Source organism: Sebastes umbrosus, chromosome 23 (genome assembly GCF_015220745.1).
Source record: "Sebastes umbrosus isolate fSebUmb1 chromosome 23, fSebUmb1.pri, whole genome shotgun sequence".
NCBI lineage: Eukaryota > Metazoa > Chordata > Actinopteri > Perciformes > Sebastidae > Sebastes > Sebastes umbrosus.
The window spans coordinates 4,345,987-4,373,646 of NC_051291.1; the positions used below are offsets into that span (position 1 = coordinate 4,345,987).

Here is a 27,660-nt window from a genome sequence, read left to right on the forward strand (position 1 = left end):
AAGTAATGAATTGGTATTGTGATTAAGTTATATTAGAAGTAATGAATTGGTATTCTGGATTGATAACAAATTTATATTTTGATAAGGATAATTATATCAGTAATTAATTTATATTTCTGTATGACACAGATTAAAGGTAATAATTATAGTTAGAATAATTATAAATAATAATAATTATAGTTAGACAAATTTAGGAAAATATAATTAGAGTATATGTATGGCTCAGTAAGGAAGCTGGTTAATAATTAATAATGGATTTATGGAGAAGGGGTGGGATTAAATAAGTTTATACTTCTCCTCACTCCTTTTGGAATCAAGGCATCAAGCTTTTGACAATTTCTTTGTCTTGTGCTTTTCATTGTATGTAAATACTACTTCTTTCTGACTGTCCACTTGTTATGATCATTCTCTTTTTCTTTATTTTCTTTTATTTATTTTTTCTAGTCTACATGTTTGAAATACATTTTGAAATGAAAATTAAATAGCTGTAACACAAAAATCTTTGGCGGTGGTTAAACGAAACTGCCTGGTACTATCATATATAAGGTCCTAATGATAGTGTATCATGATGTGCATTTTGGGGCCAAACTGTCTGCTGTTTTATGGAGAATATTAAAACAGGAGCAGATGATAAATCCATGCAGGTCACATCATGATTTCTGTAGATATTTAGTAGCCTATTGAAGTGCTTAGGAGGAATAATGGATGTCATTATCCTCATATTTATCTCATGTGTTCCACTCTAGACTACTATTATCAATCAATTGTGAAATTGATTATTAACTTGGAACCTCTTCAAGGAAGATCTTCTCCTGGACATGCTCTCCACACAACAGACAGTAACACAAATCATTTTCCTACTTCACTGGGACTGATTGTTTTTTCCCCTCTCTGATCCTCTTGGATGCTTTCAAGTGCGTTAATGGAAAATTGGAAACTTCTCAAGAGTTGCATCCAAAAGAGTTCAGTTCAATGATGATCTGGTGGGAAAAAAGAATAGCCACTCTACTATTACTTAAATAAAATAAAATAAAACAAATAAAATAAAATAAAATAAATAAAATAAATAAAATAAATAAAATAAATAAAATAAATAAAATAAATAAAATAAATAAAATGATGTGTTATGATGGATGCACTATTTGCTTTACAGTGTTAAGGACATTATTCAGTTCAACAGGTTTTAAATCTTAACGCTTATGTAGTATTTTATAATTTTATAATTTTATAATTTTACGGTTTTATTGTTCATACTTAATTTATTTATCATCATTATTATAGTGTTTATTTTACTTTATATGGTTTGATCAACATTTTATTGCTGATCATTATCTATTTTATTCTATTTTATTAAAGTTTCATTATTTTAATACAATCTGCTTATTTTGTGTAGTTTCATAATTTTATTTATTTATTTTTATTGTTATTTATATTTTCTTGTATTTTATTTATCTTTATATATATCTTATATACATATCTTTTATTGTTTTCTTATTCAATGAACTTTTATATTGGTTGTTTTGGTGTGTGCATTAGTCTCTAAATCCATTTTTAACACTCTATATTTTTGTCAATTTTCTGTACAGCACTTTGAATTGCATTTGACTTGTTTGAAAGGTGCTATATATATTAAATGTATATATTTTTTTGTTATGTGTGTTTTTTTTGTTTGCTTTGTTATTTTGTTTTTTTAACACAACTCTTTCTTTTTGTCATTATTATTATTGTTATTTCTTTTCTTGGTTTTGTTTTGGTTTTGAATGTTGAGGTTGTTTTCTCTATAGTGTACTTGATGGGTTTGTCTGTGAGCTCATCTACTTAAAAGTTGGTTTATAGACAGTTGTAATTACAAACAGCGGATTGCATATATGAAAACAGCCTTGAAAAAAGGAAAAAAGAAAGAATAAAAAAAAGAAAAGAAAGGTGCTATATAAATAAAGCTTGATTGATTGATTGTTGATCCACCATATTAATATTTTCCAACAAGACAGCACTATAGGGCACACCGACCAGTTCACATGAAAATATCAAATGTCGGAGCGTCACATCAGTCCTTGAACGCAGCACCAGTGAGCTCTGGTGAAGCTTGTCTCTCCTGCACCAGACAGACAGATGAGGTGGAAACACTGGGAGGACAGCAACAGGTTGGAGAGGTTTAACTTTCTGCAGAATTGATTTGACTATTTGAGTTCTCTTTAAGAGTCTGGAAGAGAAAAACAAGGAGTTTATGCAAGGTTAGTAATTGGACAGATGCACTGTGCATAGTGGAATTTTGTGCAAAAAGTTACTTGGCATATTTTTAGAGTTTTTTTGGTGAAGTAGAGCTTCTTCAAGCGTCCAGGTAACCATCAAGTTCTTTAAATGCAACTTTTTGTTTGCTCTTTTAACTCACTTTTAGCAACTTGTGTGCTTGAAGAGAACAAAAAAGTAAATTTTAATCAATTAGTAAAATCAAACTTTTCTTCAGTGAAGAGAATAAAGTCATAACTTTACGAGAAAAAAAGTCGTAATATTACGAAAAAAAGTCATAACTTTATGAGAAAAAAAGTCGTAATATTACGAGAATAAAGTCATAAATTTATGAGAAAAAAGTCATAATTTTTACGAGAAAAAAAGTCGTAATATTATGAGAATAAAGTCGTAACTTTACGAGAAAAAAAATCTTAATATTAAGAAAAAAAGTCGTAATATTACGAGAAAAAAAGTCGTAACTTTACGAGAAAAAAAGTCGTAATATTATGAGAATAAAGTCGTAACTTTACGAGAAAAAAAATCTTAATATTAAAAAAAAAAGTCGTAATATTACGAGAAAAAAGTTGTAACTTTACGAGAAAAAAAGTCGTAATATTACAATAATAAAGTCATAACTTTATGAGAAAAAAGAGAATAACACGTAAAATTAATACATTATAATATTGTGACTTTATACTCATAATATTACGACTTTTTTCTCTTAAACTTATGAATCAAACCTAAAATTAAACCTAAAATCAAACTTTTCTTCAGTGAAGCATCACCACAGAGTTTACAAAACTGCTCTCCAGCATGTTTCCCACGGCTTTCATCCTCATTGCGCTGTGCGTCTTCCCGCATATGGACACTTTTACGCACGGGTGCCAGCTGCCTTCTGAGTGGCGGCCGCTGAGCGAGGTCTGCCGGGCGGAGCTGGCGGAGATCATCGTGTACGCCCGGGTCCTCGCCATCCACCGGGAGCCACTAGGAGGCGGTGCGGGCAGCCTGTACAACTCGCTGCCCTTCGGGTTCGGGTACGGGTACGAGGGCGCGGAGGAAGGGCTGCTGTACTCTGCAGAGGTGGAGCTGCTGTGCGATCAGGCCTGGGGCAGCATGCTGGAGGTGCCATCGGGGTCAAGACTCAACCTGACCGGACTCGGGTACCTGTCCTGCCAGTCCCACACCGTGATGGAGAACTACTCCTACTTCTTCTTCCTCAGGTGAGGTGCAAAGGACACCAGTTATCCAAAATAGTTCCAACACACATTTGGACTCTAAATACTAACCCAGTCTGGAAATGTTATTGTTGTCACTAAAATTATACAACTTCCAATAAAAACTTTCTGCCAGACAAGAAGTGCTTTTTGCAAAATAGCAACTTTAAACTAACCCTCTCATAGTTATTGTTTCTTGTCAGTTTGTTTTGGCGCAGACTGTGATCTACACTCAAACAAGATTACTGTGTTTAAATATCATTTTGAGGTATACCACTCGAGGCTGTCTTAAGTATTTCCATTAAGTGAGACTTTAAATGTTGTACTTTTTATGCACTACATCTATCAGACAGCTGTGGTTGCAAAGTTATTTTGCAAAGGAAGATTTTACCTGCAAAGCAGTAAACTACAGGCTCATTAAATATGCATTTCTAACATATAGAATGCATTGACCTGTGAAGCTTGCAAAAGATTTGGTTGCTGCAATTTCAAAACAGCTACTGTACAACCCAATAATTTAATCTGCTCACAGCTTTCCTGTTTATCTCCTCCGCAGGATGGACGAGAACTACAACATCCTCCCCCACGGCGTCAACTTCCAGGACGCCATCTTCCCCGACACGTCCGACAACAGGCGCACGTTCTCCAGCCTCTTCCAGTTCTCCAACTGCACCCAAGGGAGCCAGCCTTTCCACACCTTCAGCCCCGAGTGGGACACCCAGGAGGACAGCAGGGTAGGGCTTCCTGTATAGTAGTGCAATGTTATCATGCAACTGTTCTCCATTTAAAAGTCTAAAGCCAAGAATTTGTAACCCTGAGGACAGCGGCGCAGCATGATTTGATAGTTAGTTGGTTGCCATAGTAATGCTTGCTGCTTCCTTGAAAACAAAACTCCCATCTTCTTGTGCAAACCTCATTACCTTCTGGGAAGAATAAGATAAAAATGTCTCTTATTTAGTTCAGCTTTCTTGGTGTTTACAGAGGATGTAAACAAACCCGACACCATCTCGTTACCACGGAGATAACAGATTAACAGTCCAGACAAGCAGCAGCAGGGTGCCGGGACCTGGAGATGGGAGATAGGAGATGGTATGGGGGTGGGTGCGTGCTTACAACTATTGTTACGGTTTTGGGGTTTATATGAATATACTGTTGTAGCTAAAATGTGAATTCAGTGGAAGAAAAGTGAGACGGCAGAGCGAGGATTTGGTTCGGAGTGTGTGTGTGTGTGTGGACACCTAATCCTTGAGTTGTGACTGTGCTGACAGGAATGTGGTGAGGATCACTAGAAACACACGTTAACTACAGTGCAGAGCCACACACACTCACCGTTCTGATCTTCAAAAAGATAAATAAATACTCAAAGCTGATTGGTCGAGGTCCGTCCGTCTGTCTCCTCAGGGCAGACAGGATACTGACCATCCAGAGGTCAAAGGTCAAATAACAGCAGAGATCCACATCTCTGCCAGGCAGCCATTTGAAAGTGTGTCAGTCTGCAGCTTTGATTTATAAATTTTATCAGCATGAATGAAGTAATATTTGCTGACCTGGGACCAGAGATAAGCCGAACCCCGTCAACAGAAGAAGAAAGGTCTGTTGCATTTATTATCGCGCCTCCTCTGAGTGAAGTTGTGAGCAGGTCGCACTTCAGACAAGACAGAACACGGCGGCTGGAGATGGAGCTGCACAAGTCTTTGCCTTCATTTTGAAAGGATCCAATGGCAACTGTTTAGATGTTGAAGAGCTTTTCATTTGGCCGGCACTGTGTCGTTACAGTAACTTCAGATTCACCGTATTTGTATCAGAGTTGTAGACTTGAGAGTTGAGACTCAGGTCGGAGTTAAGCCATAAAGATCAGGGCTTGAGACATGACTTGGACTCAAGTGTTGTAAGAATCGACTTAAATTAGAGCTTAAAGACTTGATTTGATCAGTTAAAAACTGAGACTTTCTTTCAAGTCTGACTTTGACATGTCTCCGTTGACTTGAGACTTGACTTTGACATGTCGCCATCGACTTGAGACTTGACTTTGACATGTCTCCATCGACTTGAGACTTGACTTTGACATGTCTCCATCGACTTGAGACTTGACTTTGACATGTCTCCATTGACTTGAGACTTGACTTTGACATGTCTCCATTGACTTGAGACTTGACTTTGACATGTCTCCATTGACTTGAGACTTGACTTTGACATGTCTCCATTGACTTGAGACTTGACTTTGACATGTCTCCATTGACTTGAGACTTGACTTTGACATGTCTCCATCGACTTGAGACTTGACTTTGACATGTCTCCATTGACTTGAGACTTGGCTTCGACTTGCCCCAAAAGACTGAAAGTACTTCGCACAGCACCCGCATCATTAGCATCATAATAATAATTGTAAATCAATGCATTTGCATCTATTTGTGTAATTTGTGACAGAAAATGTTTAAACTGATCTCTGAGCGTCATCGCAGTAACAGTGAGGACGTTGCACCTTGTTCCTGACTGACACGACCACCGCCTGCAGCAGACGTTGAGAAAGACACGATTAATTACTTCTGAAGTTGATTTATGGCATTTTTTGTTGTTGTCAGCAGTTAAAACTGCCAAACTAATCAGGAAAGATCCAATGCTGTGGCGTCTTCCTCTTCCTTTCTCTTCGGGTTTTGACCTGCAGGCTCTGAGCTATATGGTCAAAGGTCAGCGAGCTAGTGGTTAAACACACTTCTCATTTAGAGGACGAGCACTCGCATGTAGAGTCCGCAACCTTCAGGCGAGGCGGGACAAAACAGGTGTTTTACTCCTGGAATTTATGATAGATGACGAGATGGAAGCACCGTCTTCTTCCCCTTCATGTATCAGATCTGAGGCAAACGAAAAACCCTCTTTCTTTCCTTCTGTTTTTGCTGGACTGTGATTAAAATTAAATTAAAAGCAACAAGATCCTATTTCTTATTTCACTATCTATCAATCTCCGAGGGATCTTGAGCGCTTTGAGGTTTTAAGACATCCTTCAGCTGGAGTTTAAACACAAAACATCCCTTAAAATTGGAGGATGTTTGCTTCTGGTTTCAGCCTCGTGGGAACCAGACGCACCCCCAGAAGGATCCACTTTTTCTGCCAGAACCTTCAATTAGCTTTTGTTCAAGCCTCCTCTCATCAGCAGGCACTCAGAGCAGCTTTTACAGCGACACTCCTGTAAGCCCACCGTTCATCGGTTTAACACAGATTCTCCCTGAAAGATATCCTGTCTTTTTTTCCAGATTTTTCCTTATCCTTCGCTTGATAGCAAGAGAGACGCGAATCCCCCAAAAATACTTCTTAATCAGCACATTTCCATGTTTACATGCGCTCTAATGATTTGATTATAAACCACGGCGAGGGGAATACACCAGCTGTAACAGCCGTGTAAACACCTTTAACAAGTTTTCAGACTCCCATTAACATTTTATGTGGACGCTTAGCGGGGATGAAAGGAAGACAACAGAGTCTGCCTGTTTCACTCAGTAGTTAAAGCTCCCACTTTCTCTGTCTCATCTGCCTAAACTAATGTTGTTCTTCTGCTCTCGGCCTCCCTTTTGTTCCTTCTATCTCTTCATCTCTCGCTCTCTCTTTTTGTCTCTGTTTTCTAATCACCCATCCCTACGCACACACACTCGCACAAAGCAGAACAAAACCTCAGGGGAAGAGGAGAAATCCTGGCTTGTCTCTTTGACGTCAATAGCGAAGCTCAAGATACTAAGTGCGTGTGTGTTCAGAAGGCGGGTGTCTCTATATAAAGTTAGAAAGTTGACTCTCTTTTGTTAACAAGCTCTATTTTCTCTATTTTCCCTCTTTTTCTGCCTTTCTCTGACCCTGTCTTCTTTCTTTCTTTCTTTCTTTGTTAACCTGTTGATGAGTTAACAATACTGAACAAACATAGACTGTATGTAAAGAGTGGACGTAGTCACCGTGACGTCACCCATTGGTTTGTGGACTATGGTTTTGAAGCCTTGAGTTCGGCATTTTGGCCATCGCCAACATGTTTTTTTGCAACCAGAAGTGACATGAGAGGGTGGAGCTAAGAACAACTGAACGCCAAAATGTTATAATTAACTTTCATGAACTGAAAACACACTGAAAGGGTTAAAGCTCTAAGATGAAAACACGGACACACTCAGACCGGACAACAACCTGTCAATCACAAGGTAGCCACGCCCTAAAGCGTCCCCTGCTTTATGGTCCATCTGACTCTAAATGGGACCATAATTTACTAAATGAACATCATGCTGTATTGAAGAAGACTTGAAACTAGCGACTGAGACCATAAACTCATGTTTACAATGTTTACTGAAGTAATAAATCAAGTGAGAAGTAGGCTCATTTTCTCATAGACTTCTATACAATCAGACTTCTCGGAGTCGCCCCCTGCTGGCTGTTAGAAAGAATGCAAGTTTAAGACACTTCAGCATTGGCTTCACTTTGAACTGTGAACAACACATACTGTCATCTGAGAAGCAGCGTGCACAAGCTCAAGTTTTACCTGTGTTACATGTAGAATATGTTTTTGCCACACTAGGGCAGCACAACAAGTTGTAAACACAACATTAACATATCTTCACCTTATAAAGTCGATATGGCAAACATATTAGTAACAATTGCTAATTTATATATCCAGCAGTGTTTCTGGCCACCTTGACGAATGTCAGTCCAATATACACTGTGCTTTTAGCTCTGCTTTGTTCTCCACCAACTCCTCAAGGAAATATCTGGCTTTTCAGCTGCTAAATGCTTCACTGTGTTCAACGGCTAGAACGTACAGTAACTGTGTCGACTTTCTGCTGAGACTGGACACCACAACGAGAGCGGTGAAACACAACCAAAACAAAATTGCTACCCGTAAAACCAAAACAATGAATAGCTGAAAGATGCTAAAACGCCCCGTGGAGCTGAAGGAAAACTGCAAAGTTGGGTAATAATTATCTGTGGACTCTTTTCATATTACATACAGTCTTTTTTATTCCATTGTTAGTGTGACGTTTGATAGTTTTGCACACAAAAGAGACACTGTCTATCTGTGTTAAAATCTTTGTACACTTATTTGAGGACATTTCGTGCATGTGCTCTAAATACTGTTTATACAGATGATGCTTAACAGCAGGCAGGTAACACCCGGATGTTTTGACAGGTGGTGTGTGTGTGTTGGGGCGTCCCACTGAGGGGCTTCCTATGAGCATGAGAACGGGTTCAAACTGTAAAAAAAAAGTACCAATGTTATGTAATTTGGATTTGCTAAATGGGAAGAAAGAGACTTCCCTTAAAGGGTTGGTTCCACCAAATTACTGGTTGGTTGTTAGATATCCATCATCTGCGATTTATGCTTCCACTGCAGTAAAATGGAGATGAATGGGATTTAGTTTGTACTTACAGCATTGAAAATTACATTTTAAAGGGGACATATCATGGAAAACTAACCTTTTTCAGTGCTTGTGCTCTTACATTTGGGTATCTAGAGTACCTACCACCCCACAAACTGTGAAATAAGACAACCCAGTCAGTTTTTTTTGCTAGATCAGAAAACATAGAACGTAGAATATATCACCCACTACTTGACCTTTGCAAAGGTGCACCAAATTTTTCTCGCAAGCCAATCAGAGCAGACTCGGGAGGGGGGTCTTAAAGAGACAGGCGCTAAAACGGAGCGTTTCAGACAGAGGGTGAATACAACTATATTCAGACAGACAGTAAGAGAAAAATAATATGTTTTTTTCAACATTAAAGCATGTAAACATGTTCTAGTAGACACCCCAAAATACAAGTACAAACCTGGAAATGAGCACGATATGTCCCCTTTAAAAAATTCAACAGTGGGCTGTCCCCCTTGACCCAGTGGTCTCAGGCTCATGCAGAGTAATTACAATGACCCTGGTTCAATTCCAGCTGGAGACCTTTGCATGTCAAAACAAATGCAACCCTCCCTTTTTCAGAAATTACTCAGGATGATCCACAGACCTTCACTGTGAACAGTTTTCACACAAACTTCAGTGCAAACTTCAGTAAAAAGTAGCTCCAATGTAAAGTTACTTTTAATTTAACTGACCTTATAATTAAATGTATGCAGTATATTCCATAACATGCTAAATCTTTGCACATCAGAACCTTGTTTCAGAGTCAACACAGTACATTTTTTACTTTAAAAAGAAGCAAATATTTCCGAAACCTTACTCTGATAAAATCATATTTCTCTTATAGACACACCTTAGAATATATGAAAGTAACTATTGAGGCCCTCATCCTCTGTAGCCATCTGAAGCTGGTGTGAAACAGGCTACAGCAAGTTCTGTTGGCAGTATGTGAATGTGTTCTTCATTGCCAAGAGGGGCTGAAAAAAACTGGTATTATTAAAGGAACAGTTTGTAACATTTAGGGGGATTTATGGGCAGAAATGAAATGTAATAGTAATATGTTTTCTTCAGTGTATAATCACCTGAAAATAAGAATTGTTGTGTTTTCGTTACCTTAGAATGAGCCGTTAATATCTACATTACGTAGCTGGAGTTGTTCGTCAATGAAGGTAATGTCAACCACGACCGTTTCCTAACCCTAACTAAGTGATTGTGTTGCCATAAGGCAACACACCAACCCGACATCAGAGAACCAGCAGCGATGAAGGCCACCAGTTGCGTAGCTTCACGTCGTCTTTGTCTTGGCCAAAATGTTGCACTCGAACACAGCCAGTTACCACCGTACGTTCTTTGCCCACGTGAAATGAAATAACTCTCCATACAAGCAGGTCGCGGTAGTCTGTATTTGTCATTCAAAAAGGGAAACCGGAAGGCCGAAGACTGCGGATATACAAGCCGTTGTTATGATACGTACATGAAGCAACGCAGCGTTTACCGATCATTTTCTTTACTTTACTCACGTCCGTTTCTCTTCTCATACACTGATTCGTTTAAGCTGAACGGCCAATCAGAGTAACTTCTCTCACTGACGGACTAGGCCGCCGATTCAACATGCTGAATTGGCCGAAAAAACTCCCAACACGGGCAGTCTAGAGCCGAGTTTTTGATGAGTGGGGAGGGAGAATGTGTTGACCAAACGCTGACTCTAGATAGGGCCATTCACACCGTAGTTCTCCTCCAAGCTCGGAAGAGTTTCAGCTGGTTGCAATCTGCAACCTCACCACTAGATGCTACCAGATCCCACACACTGCACCTTTAATATACTGTCTGTTGTTTCAATGCATTTAGCAAAGCAAAAAATATATCCACAGTCATTTATACACATGTCAACACACAACCACCTGATAGTGGTGCTGTGAGCTCAACTGTATTTCTTAGTGCACAAGGAAGGATTAGACGACACTTCCTGGGTCTCTATGTTCCTTTGACTAAGTGCAGTCGTACATGAAGACACATGCCTTCCCCACTGTGACTTACCCCTGTTAACCCCGCTGGTTCGAGGTCAGCTCTTGTCTACCAATGAGATGGAAAATTAGGGCCCCCTGAAACATCAAAGTGTGTGACCTTCACATTGTCAGCGAGGGAAAGGAAGTCCACGGGGCGATACATTTATGTTACACAGACACGCATAAACACGGTCCCCTTGTGTTTTTGCACTGGTAGCAGGGAGCCTGTGTGGACAAATGTAAATGACAAGGGTCAAGACCTCCACTTTATTCCCCCCCATCCTCCCTCCTTCCAAGTGTGTTGGAGAAAAAACAACGAGCAGAGGGAGAAATAACAGCATCAAAGGCAGAAAGATTTTCTCAGAGAGGCTGCTGGGAAAATCCCATCACTGGTGCTCCCACACTACTCAACCAGCTGACAAGATGGCAACTGGTGGTTTACGACAGTTTAGTTTGCCTGTTAAGAAAACAACTTCCCTTTCCTGTACGTTAACTGACTTTCCATCTCCTCCTTTCTCCAGCTGCTGTGCTCCTCGGTGCAGGGAGCGCTGTTCGACGAGGAGGAACGAGGCCGCAAGATACAGGAGCGCCTGGCTGCGTCGGAGAGGAGGAACCGGCAGCTGAAGGAGCGCGTTCGCAAAGTGAAACGCTCCCTGAGGAACGCCCGCAAGGCTACGCGCAAGGCCGAGCAGGAGGCTGCGGAGCTGCGAGAGAAGCTGAAAGCTGCGGAGCGGAGGATGGGGCATCACCTCAACGCCATAACGCAGGAGGAGCCTCCGCCCGGGCGTTACGCAAGCACGACGGTACGCAGGAGAATCCAGCTTTAACTAATCCCGCCACCTGGACTGAAAACTGGCCGTGGAGAGCGAGAGACTGCTGGGCGGTCTCTATGTGAGGGACAAAGAAATAGCAACATATGAGTAAACACACTTTTATAGTAATAACCGACATAGTTTTCTTGTAAATAAACTTCTCTCTTTTGTATCCCTGATTGCTAAAATACCTAGAGTGATGGTCAGGACCGTTCCTGTGTCACCTGACAAAAGAAGTTTCCTGAAAGAGAATCAAACATGTATTTCCTCCATGATTACTCTTGCAGGTGGAGCAGTACTGTGCTGTAGCTCCGCTGCCTTCTACAACTGGATTCAGTTGCTGCTCTGAGATCTTCTCAGGCCGTGATCACATAGCATGTGTTTTTGCTCCGGCACACAAAGCGCTGTGAGCTGCAAGCGACAATAGTAACAGTAACAGCGGGAGTGCAAAAAGAGTGATCCATTATTCTGTTTTCCATTCAACTGTCTGGCAACCTGAGGTAGAAGTAGTTCATGTTTTAAAACAAAAGAAAGTTAGGTCCGTTCGTGCTGCAGCAAGACCACGAGAACTATGAATTTAGTTAAAGGGGCACTTTTACATGTCAAAAGTCAGTTTACGAGTCAGATGGAGTACCGCTCAGCCTGATGTGAAATATCTTTTATGGCTCTGTTGGAGCTTTGTCAAGTCTTAAAGGGACTGTTTGTAACTTCTTACACATATAAATCAATCCGGGTCGGTGTCCCATGCGCGTTCGCGTGTGACTATGCTACACACTACAAACTACACGGAAGCACCAAAACCGCAAAGTTATCTAGTAAAGCCCGTCTGTTAAACAGTGTTGGCCGCGGTCAAAGGACGCGGGGGAGATCGTAGTTTTAGGTAGGTTTCCCGTGTCTTGTGAAGTGACGGGGCTCCGCAGCGAGAAACGTTATCGTCTCCGACCAAAACTCCGGTGTCTCCCCCGTTCCCTCCGGCCGCGGTCGGGAGGCTGAAGCAGGAAAATCGAACACTAGGATCAGCATTGATTCATGGAGAGACCTTCGTCTGGTCAGCTAACATTACTGCCAAGCAGCTGGAATATAGAGTGATATTGTGCTTTTAGCTGATGTGTGTCGCCTCAGTGTTTTGAGCGATGCTCGTTCATGTCTATGTAGAGCGAGCACAAGCGCCAGCATCAGGACGCTGACTTTCGTTGACTTAACGGCCACAGGTGTCGCTGTTAACAAGCATTTCTGATTCTTACAAACAGTCCCTTTAAGTAATTGAAAGTCTTTCTTTTTAGTCTTTTAGTTTAAGCAGCTTTTTGCAACACACACTGTAGGACAATCTGCAACAACCAAACAACTGAACTTAACCAAAGAAAAGACGCATTCAAAAATGCCTTTTATGTTTTCACAGCCTGGTGAAGTAATGATAAGAAACATTACATTTAATTTTAATGATGTTGTGATTTATTGACTTTTGTTTTTGTGACTGACGTTGTGAGCAGAGAGTTTGTGTAACTGAGAATAAGAATTCTGGATGTTGTTTGAGAGAAGGTTCATTTATTATTCATCTGAGCTTTTTAAAGTCTGGAACATCAGCTTGTATGTGGATGTTTTTTGTATGGATGCTTTTCTGCATATAAAATGTAACTGTGATGAACATCAGTGTGAACGTGACAGTGCTTTGAAGAAGACTATTAACATCTAGGTCACCAAAAAACAAATAGCCACACACACTCGGCGGCTCAGTTAAGCCCCACAGCATCACGCAGAGAGTGTTAAGAGAGGTTGAGGTCAGAGGAGACGTTGTACTGTACGTGTAGATGTGTAGTATTTGGGGAGAGACGTGTGTCTGGTCCATCAAGTGACTGGAATGTGTTTGTGTGGGCAGCAATGTTCTGAACAGCAGGACGCTGCTGAAATATTCCTCCGATTCAGTCTGGAAAACCCAAAGCTCCGGAGGGAGGCGAGCACATCACGAGACCACGGAGTGAATGCAAGGAAACAAATCATCTTAAACACGATAAAAACCAGAGGCAGGGTTTGATGGAGAGAGAGAAAGAGAAGAGGTGCATCCATCAAAATTGCAGTTTCTCTCTTGTGGCTCATAAACACTCAGCGGCGGTGGTGAGGCGAGGAATAAAGCAGCGGTTGGATTATGACCTTGAGTCGGTGATCGAGATGCTTAAATAACAAGAAATACAAACATGTTCCCGTTGTTTTTACATTCTGTCAGACCAGTGCTGTGTCTCCACTCAGATACTTCTGTTAGTACACTTCAATGTAGTACACTGTGTACGCTAGTTACTTGCGCCGAGCTTTAAATGTATTTATTTGTTAGCCTGTTGACTTAGCTTTTAGGGTGGTTTTAGGACACTTTGCATTGTTTTTCACCTTCTTTATATACGGCTTTTTGGTTTGCAGTGCTCAAATCGTTTCAGTCAAAAACAATTATATAAAGGAACTTACAATTTATTGCAGATGGTTATCCAGTTCCATTCGGCAGAAAATGCTGTGCTCTTTGTGGGCGCCCTTAAGAAGCCGAGCAGCAAAACTGCATGGATAATGATTGGATGTTACTCGTCAGCTGGTGAAGCATGAGTGAGACAGCTGATGCCAATCAGCTAATGCAAACGTGGCTTGAGTGCTCTGCCTGAGCTCCATTTGCATGCTTATCCAACCAACGTCCATTCACTTTTATGGGGATTTCATCTTTGCAATTTTACGCATTTTCCACATTTTTTTACATTCCTGATTGGTTTGTAGTGTTCCTTCTCGCATCATGGTCACTCAAAATTCCTGATAAAATGCCTAAAAATGCACAGTATGATAAGCAATTCAAGCCAAGAGAAAGCAAAGAAAGAATAAAATGGCTTGCATTAAGTGGCTAGGAAAATACCGTCACTTCTGCAACACTTTGGAGCAGGTGTAGTAGGCCCCTACTGACTCACATCTATGGGGCTTATCGCGACTAATAAAGCCGATTTAACCGCCTGACCAAATTTCCTCTTTATATCGACAGCGCTGTAACTGCATTTAAAAGAACATAGTCTTGTACCAGAGCGTTTTCCTTCAAAATAAGATGTTTCTTGAGGTCATTGCTGGTGTAATTGTGCCACTTTCAGATGTTTTCCCACACAGTTTGGTTTAGTTTTTAGCTTTGCTAGCAAACAGACAGTGAGGGACAGTAGAGGGAAACATCACGTCACCCCCCCTGCTGTTTGCATCCAGAACTGTCTGTCCAGATGACACGGATGGTCTTTGCACACTTCAAAATGCATGCCGTGATCCCATCTCTTATTTACTGCAAAAACTGTGTGTGTTATCTCACTGTTTCAGATAATCTGTCAGTAATTAGTTTTACGACACGTATATAATTTATATGTTGCATAGTAAAGAACAAAACAGCAGGGAGAGAGGAGAGAGGAGGAGAGAGGAGGGGAAGAAAGCCTGCAGCGAGAGAGAGAGAGAGAGAGAAAGAGAGAGTGCTGGAGAAGAGGATGGGAGGGTGAAGCCCTGAATTAAAGATGAAGAGAAATCAGTTTAAGAAGCAGAGAGAGATCAGTGACTCTGAGCAAAAACACACTTACAGCTTGACAGCCAAAGTCAACAAGCAGTGTTTGCATCAGTGTGTGTGTGTGTGAAAATAACAGGCAATTTTGATTGATTTTTAACTGAAATTCTGCTGCTTTGCTGCTTGTGTGTGCGACTGTGTTTGAGTGTCAAAAGGATGCAAAACACTTTGATTTCACAATTTTCATTTCGGTGCTTTGGTGTGTGTGTGTGTGTTTGTGTGTGTGTGTGTCAGAGGGATGAATAATTTTGAAGGAGCATTGAATGTGTGTGCTTTCCTCCGTGCTGAAGCTAGATAGACTAGGCAGTCAGGAGGAAAAAGCTCCAACTGAGACGGAGAGGAAGAGCAAGAGGATGAACCACAGGAAGCTCCACCACCGGGGCCAAACTCCGCTAATAACCGACCGATATTAACTTATCTGTGGCGAGCAAATATATAAATCTTGAGGCCATACCGCTGCTCAACGGGGGGGAAACTCAACACCGTCTCAAGCCACAGTAAGTCAAGTCAGTGGAGAAAACAGATGCATATTTACTGCAGCGCCAAATCCCAGAAATCCAGAATCCCACCAGGCAACAAATGCATCAAGATGGAGAAGCCAAACGTTGTGATTTGCTGTTATTGTGTAAATGTAGAGAAAAAACTAGACTGATATAATTTGCATTCTTCCGTACTTACACTTGCTATTTTGATTGTGTTACTGAGTACGTAAGTAAGTAAGTAAGTATGGCAAAATGCAGTGCACTACGAGTACCCAGATGGTGACGGTCAAAATGTTTACTGTGGAACGCGGGACACTTCTCACCCTCAATGGTCGCTATCTTGGCTACGTAGTGGAATTGGAGGGACTTCCAAACTTGTGAAAAGTAAGTTACTTACTCATTTTTATTCAGTTTTAATTAGGGTTGTCAATTGATTATAATAGTAAATCAATCGCAAATGAATCACACATTTCTTATCTGTTCAAAATGTACCTTAAAGGGAGATTTGTATTTTTAATAGTATTTAATCCTCTTATCAACATGGGAGTGGACAAATATGCTGTTCTTTGCAAACATATGTATATATTTATTATTGGAAATCAATTAACAACACAAAACAATGACAGATATTGTCCAGAAACCCTCACAGGTACTACATTTAGCATTAAAAATATGCTCAAATCATAACATGGCAAACTGCAGCCCAACAGGCAAAAACAGCTGTCAGTGTGTCAGTTTGCTGACTTGACTATGACTTGCCCCAAACTGCATGTGATTATCATAAAGTGGGCATGTCTGTAAAGGGGAGACTCGTGGGTACCCATAGAACCCATTTTCATTCACATATCTTGAGGTCAGAGGTCAAGGGACCCCTTTGAAAATGGCCATGCTAAATGCAACATACTGCCCCTTTAATGGGTTTGCTTATTTCAGCCAATACCTTATCAATACTGATATACTATAGTAAAAAATGGTCTCTTTTAGTATTTTTCAAGCTGTCAACGTGTTTTTATCTGAACTCTTCCTGAACCTTTAGTTCCAACTGCACAATCATTTAAGGGTAGATACAATAGTAAACCCAAAGAGGGGAAGTAACATCTGTAGATGTTTTAATGCTTTAACCCTAATAATTCCAACATGTGCTAGTGAGGGCAACATGTGTCTCATGTGTTTGCAACATCTGGTGCTCAGTCTGCTAAACATCTGCTGTGCAGCATATGTAGGCTATAAGCAATATGTCAGTCAGAGTGGTAAAGAGTGTCTGCTTTATACTCACATGCATGGATCCTGGAGTTGTACATTTGTAGAAAATGTAGTCCTAATTCTAAAAATTAAAAAAAATACATTAAAAATAAAGAGTCATACTACGATCATTCAGGATTTATTCCAGGAGAAAGACAAACGAAAACACAATCAGTCGCTCTGGCCTGTGTCGTCATGGTAACTCTGATATGTGCACATGATTGTCGAAGGCATCTGATATACAAGCCCCATTAACAGAAAGTCATCATCATCATCATCATCATCACCACAGCACAAGAAGTGCGGCAGGCGGGTGCCCGCTCTGAGAGAAATGAGGGTGTCGTCGGCGTGACGACGACCGGTGCACAGGATGATGGGAGTTTGTTGTCGTCGTGGTAACATGCAGAGAGTAAATACAATACAGGTCAGCTGACTCGGCAAGGTCAGCTGGACGAGGACACCCACGGGGAGACGCCGGGTCCCAAAAAAGCATGCTTGTATAAAGTTTCAGTCCTACAAACAGTTCTCAGAGGCAGAGCTGCTCTCATTGGTTGTTTGTAACGATAGCTAAACTGAGGCACAGCTGCTGGCATGGCAGCTATGTACTACATTTACTAATGCTGACAAACCTAGCAACTTTTCCAGTCCGTTTTTGTGTCAAATTGTTGATTTCTTAAGCAAGTAGCCGTGTAATAAGCTGGATAATGTACAGCTAGCGGGTGTTTGTTGTGAAAGAATTCCCTTCAGCTCAGCATCGGGGTGGGGCATTGCCCTGTCGGTGGTTTCTTTCACAACAATGACCGGCTCGCTGTACATTATTCCTCACTTATTACATTAGCAATTATTACAAGCAAATTATCTGGGTCAATGGGCTCCCAGTAGTTGGTCCTCTGCCTGCGCAAATCTATTCAAACCTTTTATCAACTCCACCAAGGCTGAAGGCCTAGGAAGGAGGTTATATTTTCACCGGCGTTGGTTTGTCCGTTTGCAGGATTACTCCAAAAGTCCGCAATAGATTTGAATGAAATGTTTTGGAGGGGTGGGGTGTGGCGCAATGAACAATCCATTAGATTTTGGTGGATATTTTTAAGAATTCAGATCAGCCTGAGCATTAAGACCACAGGGTATAACACATGACGACGACTGTAGATTCAGCGTTTTTTCACATTAAACTCAGTGAAATTACAGTTGAGTTCGACCAAAGCACACTTGGTGATTGTTGGAAAGAGTAACGACGATGGTTTAGGTGAGTTTTATTTTGTTTCTGTCCAGTTTGAATGAAGTGTTTTACGCTGATCTGCTGCGTACAGCTGATTTTGACATAAACAAAAATACACGTGGATGATGACGCGAGCTGAACGGAGAGAGAGGGAGGGGGCAATCGTACTCGGGCAGCTTGGCGGAGGTCCGTGCTCTCCGAGTGTCATTGTCAAGTGTCGCAAATTGGCATCGCTGCCGGTATGAATAGTTTTGATTTTTGTGTCGTTTATTCGTCACACCCCAGTGTGTAAAGGCCTTCAGGTTTCATTCATTAGAGCAACTTACATCGGAACATGGTATCCAGTTCTCTTAATAAATGTTAGTTAGCTCGGTTGCGCTAACCAATGAGATTATTACCGCCCATCGAAACTTGTTTGTAGAAGTGAAACTCAGCTTTTTGTGGTCGTCTCAACCCGTGTACGTCTTTACATAATACAGAGATACTAACATCATACAAGGGCATATACGATTATGCAAACACTCATGGTGACGTTGAATTCTTGGAGCACTTTTTTTTCTTTTTTTCTCGACATGCTTGTGTGTGTTTTCATCTTTTTGTGACGGCGTCTTCGTTTTAAAAAAAAGGGAGTGTGAGCTCAAAGAGGGGGAAAAGGGGGCGGACGAGAGCGAGCCTCGTCCTTAACAGTGTGTTTCTGAGTCGGTCACAGCTTTGGATTTCTTTCCTTTAGTAGAATGGCAAAAAACGTAAGCCTGAGTTCAGTAAACGATGCTTTTCACGTTTAGTTGGGACTGACACTGATGTGGTGGTGGAACACTGATGGCGTTAAACCACACTGTGCAGCTCTGCGGGCGGCAGTCACACGGTGCTGGACAGTATATATATGACAGCGGGGGAGTAAAGGGGATTTTAGCTTCTTTTTTTTACATTAAACATTCCATAGAGAATACAATCAACTTCCCTCGACACACTCGCACACGCTCACTCATTCACTCTCACATGCCTGAACAGCAAAACATTTGTAAATATTATCTTGAAAATGATCATTCATTATTCACAATCTATTTACAGTAGCATCTTTAAACATGGAAAGATTCATTCAGAAAAAATGCTTTTTTTTTTTTTTTTTTTTTTTTAAACAGCAGACATAAAACCACAGAGCAGCATGAACCTGAACCCCTCGGCCTGCCTCGCGATACATTCGTAAACCCCAAACGTCCACACCGAAGCGTGGACGACATCACATTTAATGAAACATATTCTTACAGTGTTGGCTGATGATTCATTAGCGTCTTTTTGTGCCAGAGGAAAAAACCTGGTACACTACTTTTACAATGTGGCTCAGTCAATAATAATAATATTTAATAGTTAAGTGACTGAAATTGTCTAGCAGGGATTCAGTGTTTTGTACATATTTATTCCCCACGACTAGGGATGCACCTATACCGATACCAGTATCAGGTCCGATACTGTGCTCATGTACTCGTACTTGCAAAACGGCTCAGAAAAAACGGCACCGATACCACTTTACGGTGGGATCCCACCTCAGCCGGCGCACGCCGGCCCTCACTTTCATTGCGCCTCGGGGTTTTGCTTGCATCCTCTGACTTGCGCGTGCATTAGACTCCTTGGTCCGTGTTTCAAGACGGGTCGGGGGGTTTGCCGACATCGTCGCAGACCCTGGCGTCTTTTACGTGAGCCGAGCCCCGATCTGGCGGCACAACACGATTGGGGTCGACAGTCGCACCGGGAACAGGGGGCCCTCCCCGGCAGGGAGAGAGGGCGCAGCGAGCCCTTTGTCCACGGTGTGGCGAAGTCCGGGCGGGGAGCGCTGTAAAGCTGCGGCCGCGAGCCACCTTCACCCGTGCCTTTTCAAGCCGACCTAGAGCCGGTCGCTGCGCACCGCCTCGTATGCGGGACTTCCCAGTCTGCCGTGTGTCGCTCACACCCTCCAGCTGGCTGTTAACGAAGGTCTTTTGGCATAGAGAAGTACTCGTATCGGTACTCGGTGTCAGCGAGTACCCAAATGTAAGTACTTGTACTTGTACTCGATTTGAAAAAAGTGGTATCGGTGCATCCCCACCCACGACTAACTTTTTTTATATTATAGGTGTTGTTTCCTGATCCCACTTCCAAGGAAAAAATCATTGACAACAATTAAAAAATGTTAAAAAAATGCATAGCAATCAATGGGGATGTACACATTACAGTTACAGTGAATACTCAGATTAAGGTGATCATTGGAATAAAGCCCTTATATGGTTGAAAGTTCCCCTCAGTAACACATAATAATAATAATTACACAAATTGACTTAGTAGAGAAAAATGTAACACAAGACCCCGTCGTAAAAACGTGAGAATTAACACATATATTTCTGAAAGGTGAACTGTGTCGTCATGCAGTAGGAGACACTACACTGTGGGTGTTGTAAATTGCACATTTAAACTAACTATTATGACCGGATTAGTTGCTAGGACAACGTGTGTACAGTAACTGCAAATGAATGATTTGTCTAAAAGCATCAACCATGTCAGTGCTTTTAACCACGTCTACAAGTTTCACAACTTATGTGTCTGTGCACGAACATCAATGTAGTCTGTGTTTCAAAGTTTCAAAGTAAAACTTTCAACCAATAGCTGATAGTCTTTTCCGTTACCATAGGTTCTGTCTCGTGTCAACTAAAGATTTGTGAATCATATTGAAAGATTTACATCTACCGTAGGAACCGATGGGTTTTGGGGCTGAGAGCTACAGATGGGGGAAGGAAGGTCGTAAAGTATTAAGAGGAGGACGAACACATTAAGCACGAAAAGGCGTATGAATGACACGAAAACGCGTGAGGCATTTAGCGTGCAATAAGAGCGTCTTTCTTGCTTTTGGCGTGTCATTTAGTCCGAAGTGACTGCAATATAAGAGTATCCATGTAAATATGCTACCAACTTTTAACCAGTTTTGTTTTGTAAGTTACGTTAGTGAAGTTTGTCATGTTTTTCAGTGAAGTTTGCCACGTTTTTTTCTCATACTTAAGTTACGTTGTTTCTGTATGTACTTTACTTAGTTAACGTACTTATTTTAAGCCCAAGCATGACGTTTTTCCTAAACCTAACTAAGTGGTTTTGTTGCCTAAGCCTAATGCCGGGTACACACTACAGGAGAATCAAGCCGATTTTGGCTCCGATTCCCCAACTCCCGACAATGGCCAGCACAGCCCCGGTTCTTTGATGGTTCTAAAGATTATCTTTCCAGATATTCCTGTGGTGTGGTGTATGTGAAGAGTGTTTTTTTACATCCCCTGATCGGCTCGGAAGTCCACCCTGGCCACACTGATTTCAAATTGTAAATATGAAACATCTCTCGGATATCCTGTCGTGTGTGAGGAACCCCGAGGACAGCCGTTGATGCGGTCACGTGGGAAAGAACGATAGCCAATTGAGAAACAAGCTGACTGAAGAAGGAGGGACAACCACCGCCGTCATGGCGGCCGCAGCTAATGCATAAGCTAATGGAAAAGGCGAATCATAAAGTAGTAGTGAGATAGAGCTCAGAAATGGAGGACCAACTTGTTGATTTATGGCAACTACGCAAGTGTTTATTCAACATGTCTCCATAACTTCATCCATCCTCCGTGAATTTTCAGTACAAAGTAGTGCAAAAACATCGCTAATTCTTCCTACCCGTCGTCCGCCAAAGTCACGTTTAATCACGAGAGATTTTGCGAGATATTCTGTTTTCTTTTGAGTCGGGACTCTTATTATTCATGAATGGAATCTGTTAGTGTGTGGTGTGCTGTTTTGGCCAAATTGTTGCTCTCCACACACTTACCGTAGTTTGTTGCGTGGCGTACAAATGACACGCAAAAAGCCTATAAAATGCGTCCTCATGACATGCAGAATGTCCTTGTAATGTAGTGCTATTTATCCGCCTTCCCATGAGACTGGGTTGCATTGTTAGTTATGGAATAGGAGGAAAGAGCAGAACATCCAAACACACTGGATTTGTCCTTGCAGAGCTCATTGAAGGAAGAAGGTGCTGCAGTCAGAGAACATGGTGAGGAAGGAGACAGATTTAGACTGCATAGCATTCACATATGTCTCGTCACGGTTTGTTTTAGTCAACTTTGGTGCCAAATAGGTGGAACTCAACAGACACGACGACGCAGCGAGCTAAAGTGAATTCCAGAGAGTTTGGCTGAGTGTTGATTTACTGTCATTTTTAACCGTAATTTAACTTTCATCCAGCCGTGGTCTCACACCCTCCTGACATGCCTCACGGATTAAAACACTATGAATAATTTGCAGATACTTTTCAGCAGCACTCTGTGTAGATAATAAAAAAAAGGCAAATGGCAAAAAGGTTAGGAAGGGATCAAAGGGGACATAATTTGCAGCTGTAGTTCAGCCCTTAGTTTTTAGTACACTTGTGTCTCGAACACTAATTCTGTTCTATCTAATTCACCGAGCAGAATGAACCAAATTGTCGTCGTACCTACGCTAGTCTTTGGCTACAATTCACATAAAGGGATCAGAAGAATTGCATCATGACAATCTGATATGTGAGCACCCAACACGTCTGGAAGGACAGAACAACCAGTGACACAATCCAAGCTACTGTAGTCACGTCAGAGTCATCGGGAACAAATTAAAACAAAGTCAGTCGGTCTCTTATACCAAACGTAGCCGTTAAACACGGACTCCAAGCTGAGGACTTCAGTCAGTCAATGGATTGTTTTCAAAACTCTGCATTAAATCCGAACCCTCAGTACAACTGGAAGTACGTCATGGACCGCGGGAGCCTCGTTGTAAACAAAATGTTTTGGCTTTTGCTGCTCATAATGTTTCACTAATTGTGACATCCAAGCTACGCTAACCAAGCTTCTGGATTCTGGTCACAATTATTGCTGGGTCATAAAGGCAGAGATCACAGGATACAGCAAGAACTGACCTATCCTCCTTGTTATTTTGGTGGTTCCCTTCAATTCCGTCTTTTTGTGGTTATTTTAGATGTCTCTGTAGTCGCTTTGTGTTTTTTTGTAGCCATTTTGTGTCTCTCTGTGGTCACTTTGAGTCTTTTTATAGTTGCTTTGTGTCTCTTTGTAGTTGTGTTGTCTCTTTGCAGTCATTTTGAGTCTCTTTGTAGTTGCTTTGTGTCTCTGTAGTTGTGTTGAGTCTCTTTGTAGTTGCTTTGTGTCTTTTTGTGTCTCTGTAGTTGTGTTAGGTCTCTTTGTAGTTGCTTTGTGTCTCTCTAGTCATTTTGAGTCTCTTTGTAGTTTCTTTGTGTCTCTGTAGTTGTGTTGAGTCTCTTTGTAGTTGCTTTGTGTCTTTTTGTGGTCACTTTGAGTCTTTTTGTAGTTGCTTTGTGTCTCTTTGTAGTTGTGTTGTGTCTCTTTGCAGTAATTTTGAGACTCTTTGTATTTGCTTTGTATCTCCTTGTAGTCATTTTGTGTCTCTTTGTAGTTGCTTTGAGTCTCTTTCTAGTTGCTTTGTATCTCTTTGTAGTCATTTTGAGTCTCTGTGTAGTTGCTTTGAGTCTCTTTGTAGTTTCTTTGTGTCTCTTTGTATCATTTTGAGTCTCTTTGTAGTCATTTTGTGTCTCTTTGTAGTAGTGTTGTGTCCCTTTTCATAGTTGTGAGTCTCTTTGAAGCTGTTTTGCATCTGTTTGTAGTTGTTTTGGTCTCTTTGCAGTCGTTTTATGTTTCTTTGTGGTCATTTTGAGTCTCCTCCTGGTTGATACGTGACGTCTCTAAGTGACATTTTGTAGGTGAAGACCGGGGGGACCCAGACTCTTCGGCCCTTGGGCCTGTGGCCCGGTAGGCCCGTTCAGTAATCCATCCATGGCTGCACGGTTCCAGGGTTGAGGACCGCGTCAACATAGCAGAATAGCCTAAAAATAACGGAACAAGTTCTGCATGCTGAGTAAGATGATTGAGTTGGAGTCCTTGGTGGAATAGTCTGAGTCTTCAATATTCAAGTCACGAGTCACTACAACACTGCAATAAGGACACAGATGACGTCTTAAGCGCTGGATCATTTAACTGTGATGCCACAAACACCTGAACCAAAAACACTGACAGAACAACCTAAAACCGGGAAATCGGTATTCACCAGCTCACAGTGCAGCCGCAGTTTTCCCTGAGCACTTCTGAACCGGGTGCAGCTTGACGATACGAAAAAGGTGAGATCATGGCTTATTTAGAGAGGGGAGGTGGGACGAACAGCGGCAGGCGGCAGCTTCTGCATCTTGGATTTTGTCTCCGCGGGCAAGCAGTTAAGTATTCTTTAGCCACCTTAAAACCGCCCTGCGCTGCTCGTTAGTTTGGGAAATCAAATGGCAAGCTATCACGTAGTCGCTAACATTCTCAACTGGAGGCAGTTTTCCAGTAAAATACCTCTATCCTAAACCTGCTGCATGCTTCATAATAACCTGTATGTGTGTCCTCTTAAAGGGTGATTGTTATAAAAGTCTTATAAAGTAAGAAAATAATAAACAAGATCAGAATCTTTCAGACAACTTGTACAACGCTCTGACATCCACTCTGGGTTATTTTCTTTTTCTATAAATGTTTACAATCTCTACTCTCTGATAAAAACATAAGTGGATGGCGGCTTAAATCTGTGTCTGAGAACATATCTGACCCTTTTCTCTGTGCAAAAATACGTAAAGCGCTTGCTTACTCATGTTTCCACATCTCAACAGTCGTATGGTACTTTTAAAGCACTTCTTAAAGCACAAACAGACAGACAAACAAGCCCGTAAAGGACATATAAAATGTCTTAAAGGTGCTATGTGTTGTGTTTTAACGTGAATAAATCATTGTCACATTAGTTTGCCACATTAGTAAAATTAGTGTAAACTAATCAGGTCATCACTAAGAAGACCGCAGTCACAATCGTCTAGTTTATTTACAGTAATTATACCAAAGTAGCACTATCAATTTGACAACGTTTGCTTTTTAAAAGTTACACATACCACCTTTAACGTTAACAGTAATAATACAAAATAAAACAATCCAGTTGTCAACAGTCAAACCTAATTTTGAAAAAAAAAGCTAAATAAAGTGTCGCAGGAAAGACCAGATTCAAGAGGGAAGTTGATGTTGACTGACATTGAATAATATGAAACCACCGGCCCCACCGTGAACCACCAAATTGCTGCTTAAGCTCGCAGCAGTCGTCACCCATTCATCATTTGACAGCAGCCAATCAAAGCTGGGCGTGCAAACATCCTCAATGAGAGTCCGTGCTGTCGCCGTGGGCAAGACGAATCCTACACGGCGTCCTGGTGGGTGGCTGGGTGTACAGTATGGCGCTGTGTGGCTTGAATCGGTGGGGTGGAGGTTAAAGTCCTCTGCTCTCCCGGGAGCAGGGCGGGGAACTTGCTAGGAGGGAAATTCGAGTGGAAATGCAGTGAGTATAGGGAGGGAGGGACGAAGAAGAGGGGGGGGGAGGGGATCCTCTTCCTCTCCTGTCGTCCTCCGTCTCTTTTCCGTCTCTCTGCCTCACAGCGCTGTGGCCTCCCAGCTGGTTCCCCGCGGGACCTGGCGTCACTTGGTCTCCGTGAGCACCGGGGCGGGAACCACAGAGGGGTGTGGCCGGTTCAGCTCTGCCCCGGCGGCGGCAGAAGAGGCTGCGGATGCCAGACTGCAGGGGGTGACCGGTGCAGTTACACCTGAGAGGGAAGAGTCAGCAGATGGATCAGCGGTAATATCGTTTTTATAATAATGTCATTGACCTTTTGCTGTTGTGTTTCTGGTTTTGGAAACAATAAAAAAAAGACGCCACCTTCCAAATTCCTTATGTAGATACAGAGTGTCACTCTACACACCATCCAATCCAAATGACATCACTGCTGTGCCTACATGTGTAGTTGCGGTTGCTAATCTAGGATTGGCTGTTCAAGGGAGGGGTTTCGTGAATTATCAATGCCTTAACTTTTCCTAACAGACTTATGTTCTCTTGACTTTCTGCTGCTACTGACTCATACTCACATTCCCTGCGGGGAGCTGCTGCTATGTTGTTGTCTATGGAAGAGGTTTTGGTGGCGGCCGCGTTGGCGCTCTGGCTCTGTGCCGCCTGGCCGGCGTTTTGGCTCGGAGCTGGCTGGTTCTGGCCCGCCTGGCTCTGGGCCGCCCTCTGCGTCTGGCTCGGCCTGGTCGGCGGGTTGGAGGCGTCCATGCTGCTGCCCATGCTGCTGCCAAGCTGCAGCCGCCTCATGTGCCGAACCACCGCTGTGGCGTTGAACGCTTGCTAGATAAAGAGAGAGAGGTAGGATAAAAAAAAAGAAAAACATAGAGCTCTCACTTTGCCTCAAATTGTGTGCATCACAAAAAGCCGTTTGATTTTGTCATTGAAAAGATCGAAAAAGGGATTTTTCATTTCATAGTGGCTTTGAAGTTGCAGACTAGAATCTGCTTTCGATGAACTGGCACTAGTGCGAGAATACCATATGTACAGAGTCTTCTGTTGTAGTTTATCTTCCATTAAAAACACCTGAGGTTCACATATTACACAAGCTGGATGTGCTTTAAACACCCAGAGCTGGAAATGACATACTGTGTGAGGAGCAGTTCTTAAAGAAAGAGGAATTTGTTTCAAGTCTGCAGGTAACTCTCTTCTTCTGAGAGCTGCAGGAGAAAATTGGATGGTGAACTCCTGACCAGGGAGCGGGCCAGGTTTTTCACTACAGAGCGATTCATCTTCTAAAAAACACAGACAATCTTTTGAGGAGCTGTAATGTGCTGCGATAGAGCCCAAAAACCACAATGAATAAACTGCAGTAAACAGAATTTACCCTCCATTTGCTCTTGGCGAAGTTCTTTTTGATCTGCCGGCTGACTGACTCATGGATGTTCTTGCAGAGTGCCGTGTCCCCGGCGATCCTGATATATATATATATACACACACATGCACAAATTCTCTGTTAACACTTCTGACAGTAAATCAATATCTATATTGATTTTATGCCTTTTTGTTTAGCCTGTGTATGACCATTTATGTGTGTGTGAGTGTGTCTCACCAGGGATGTCTGAGCGCCTGATCGCAGGTGAAACGCTTGGCTGGATCTTTTTCCATCAGACTGCCGATGAAATCCTTGGCTGGGAGAAGAAGAAGAAAAACGGAGGACCATAAAACGTCAATACTAGACTAGACACACAAACATAACACCAACTTTAAACTGCATTTTGAAACAATTCTTTGTGTAATTTGCTTCATAAAGATATCTGTGACACAAATATCACTGATGATCTAGTCAGTCCATCAATAGTTGTTGAGATATTTCAGTCTGGACCGGAGTGATGGACCGGCCAATTGTCAGGGTCCAGTCTTAGTTTGACAACATATCTTATTGCATTTGTGTTGGGTTGAGAAGTGTCACCACAGAGCTGCATTTTCAGTCGAGGTGGAAATTGAAACACCAATAATTGGATTTATGAGGTTCCTACAAAATAGCAGAAATCTGCAAAAACCCACGTTAACTCTGGTTCCATTTGTTCTGAGCACCGTCTGCTATTTTAGCTTCAAGAG

General features: G+C 41.8%; 2 protein-coding genes across 5 annotated transcripts in view; one reads left to right on the forward strand and one right to left on the reverse strand.

Moving 5' to 3' along the window:
* Nucleotides 1-1,982: 1,982 nt before the first annotated feature.
* On the forward strand, nucleotides 1,983-11,808 carry ccdc3a (coiled-coil domain containing 3a). Of its 4 annotated transcripts, none has more exons than XM_037759807.1 (4): nucleotides 1,983-2,144; nucleotides 3,121-3,452; nucleotides 4,003-4,180; nucleotides 11,346-11,808. In XM_037759807.1, the coding sequence occupies exons 1-4, from the start codon at nucleotides 2,019-2,021 to the stop codon at nucleotides 11,649-11,651; spliced, it is 942 nt and encodes a 313-aa protein (XP_037615735.1). In that variant the 5' UTR covers nucleotides 1,983-2,018; the 3' UTR covers nucleotides 11,652-11,808. The 4 variants fall into 4 exon arrangements, with proteins under 4 accessions (XP_037615735.1, XP_037615737.1, XP_037615736.1 ...); XM_037759809.1 differs by having other exon boundaries at nucleotides 2,041-2,144; nucleotides 3,007-3,452; XM_037759808.1 differs by having other exon boundaries at nucleotides 2,067-2,341; nucleotides 3,007-3,452.
* Nucleotides 11,809-23,650: 11,842 nt separating this feature from the next.
* The window catches only part of camk1da (calcium/calmodulin-dependent protein kinase 1Da), a 54,157-nt gene continuing 50,147 nt past the window's right edge, over nucleotides 23,651-27,660 (reverse strand). The window contains exons 8-11 of the mRNA XM_037760825.1: nucleotides 27,152-27,230; nucleotides 26,927-27,014; nucleotides 26,124-26,382; nucleotides 23,651-25,804 (exon numbers count right to left, since the gene is read on the reverse strand). Of these exons, the coding sequence (XP_037616753.1) occupies nucleotides 25,680-25,804; nucleotides 26,124-26,382; nucleotides 26,927-27,014; nucleotides 27,152-27,230 (551 nt within the window). The 3' untranslated portion in view covers nucleotides 23,651-25,679. The remainder of the gene's footprint in view (nucleotides 25,805-26,123; nucleotides 26,383-26,926; nucleotides 27,015-27,151; nucleotides 27,231-27,660) is intronic.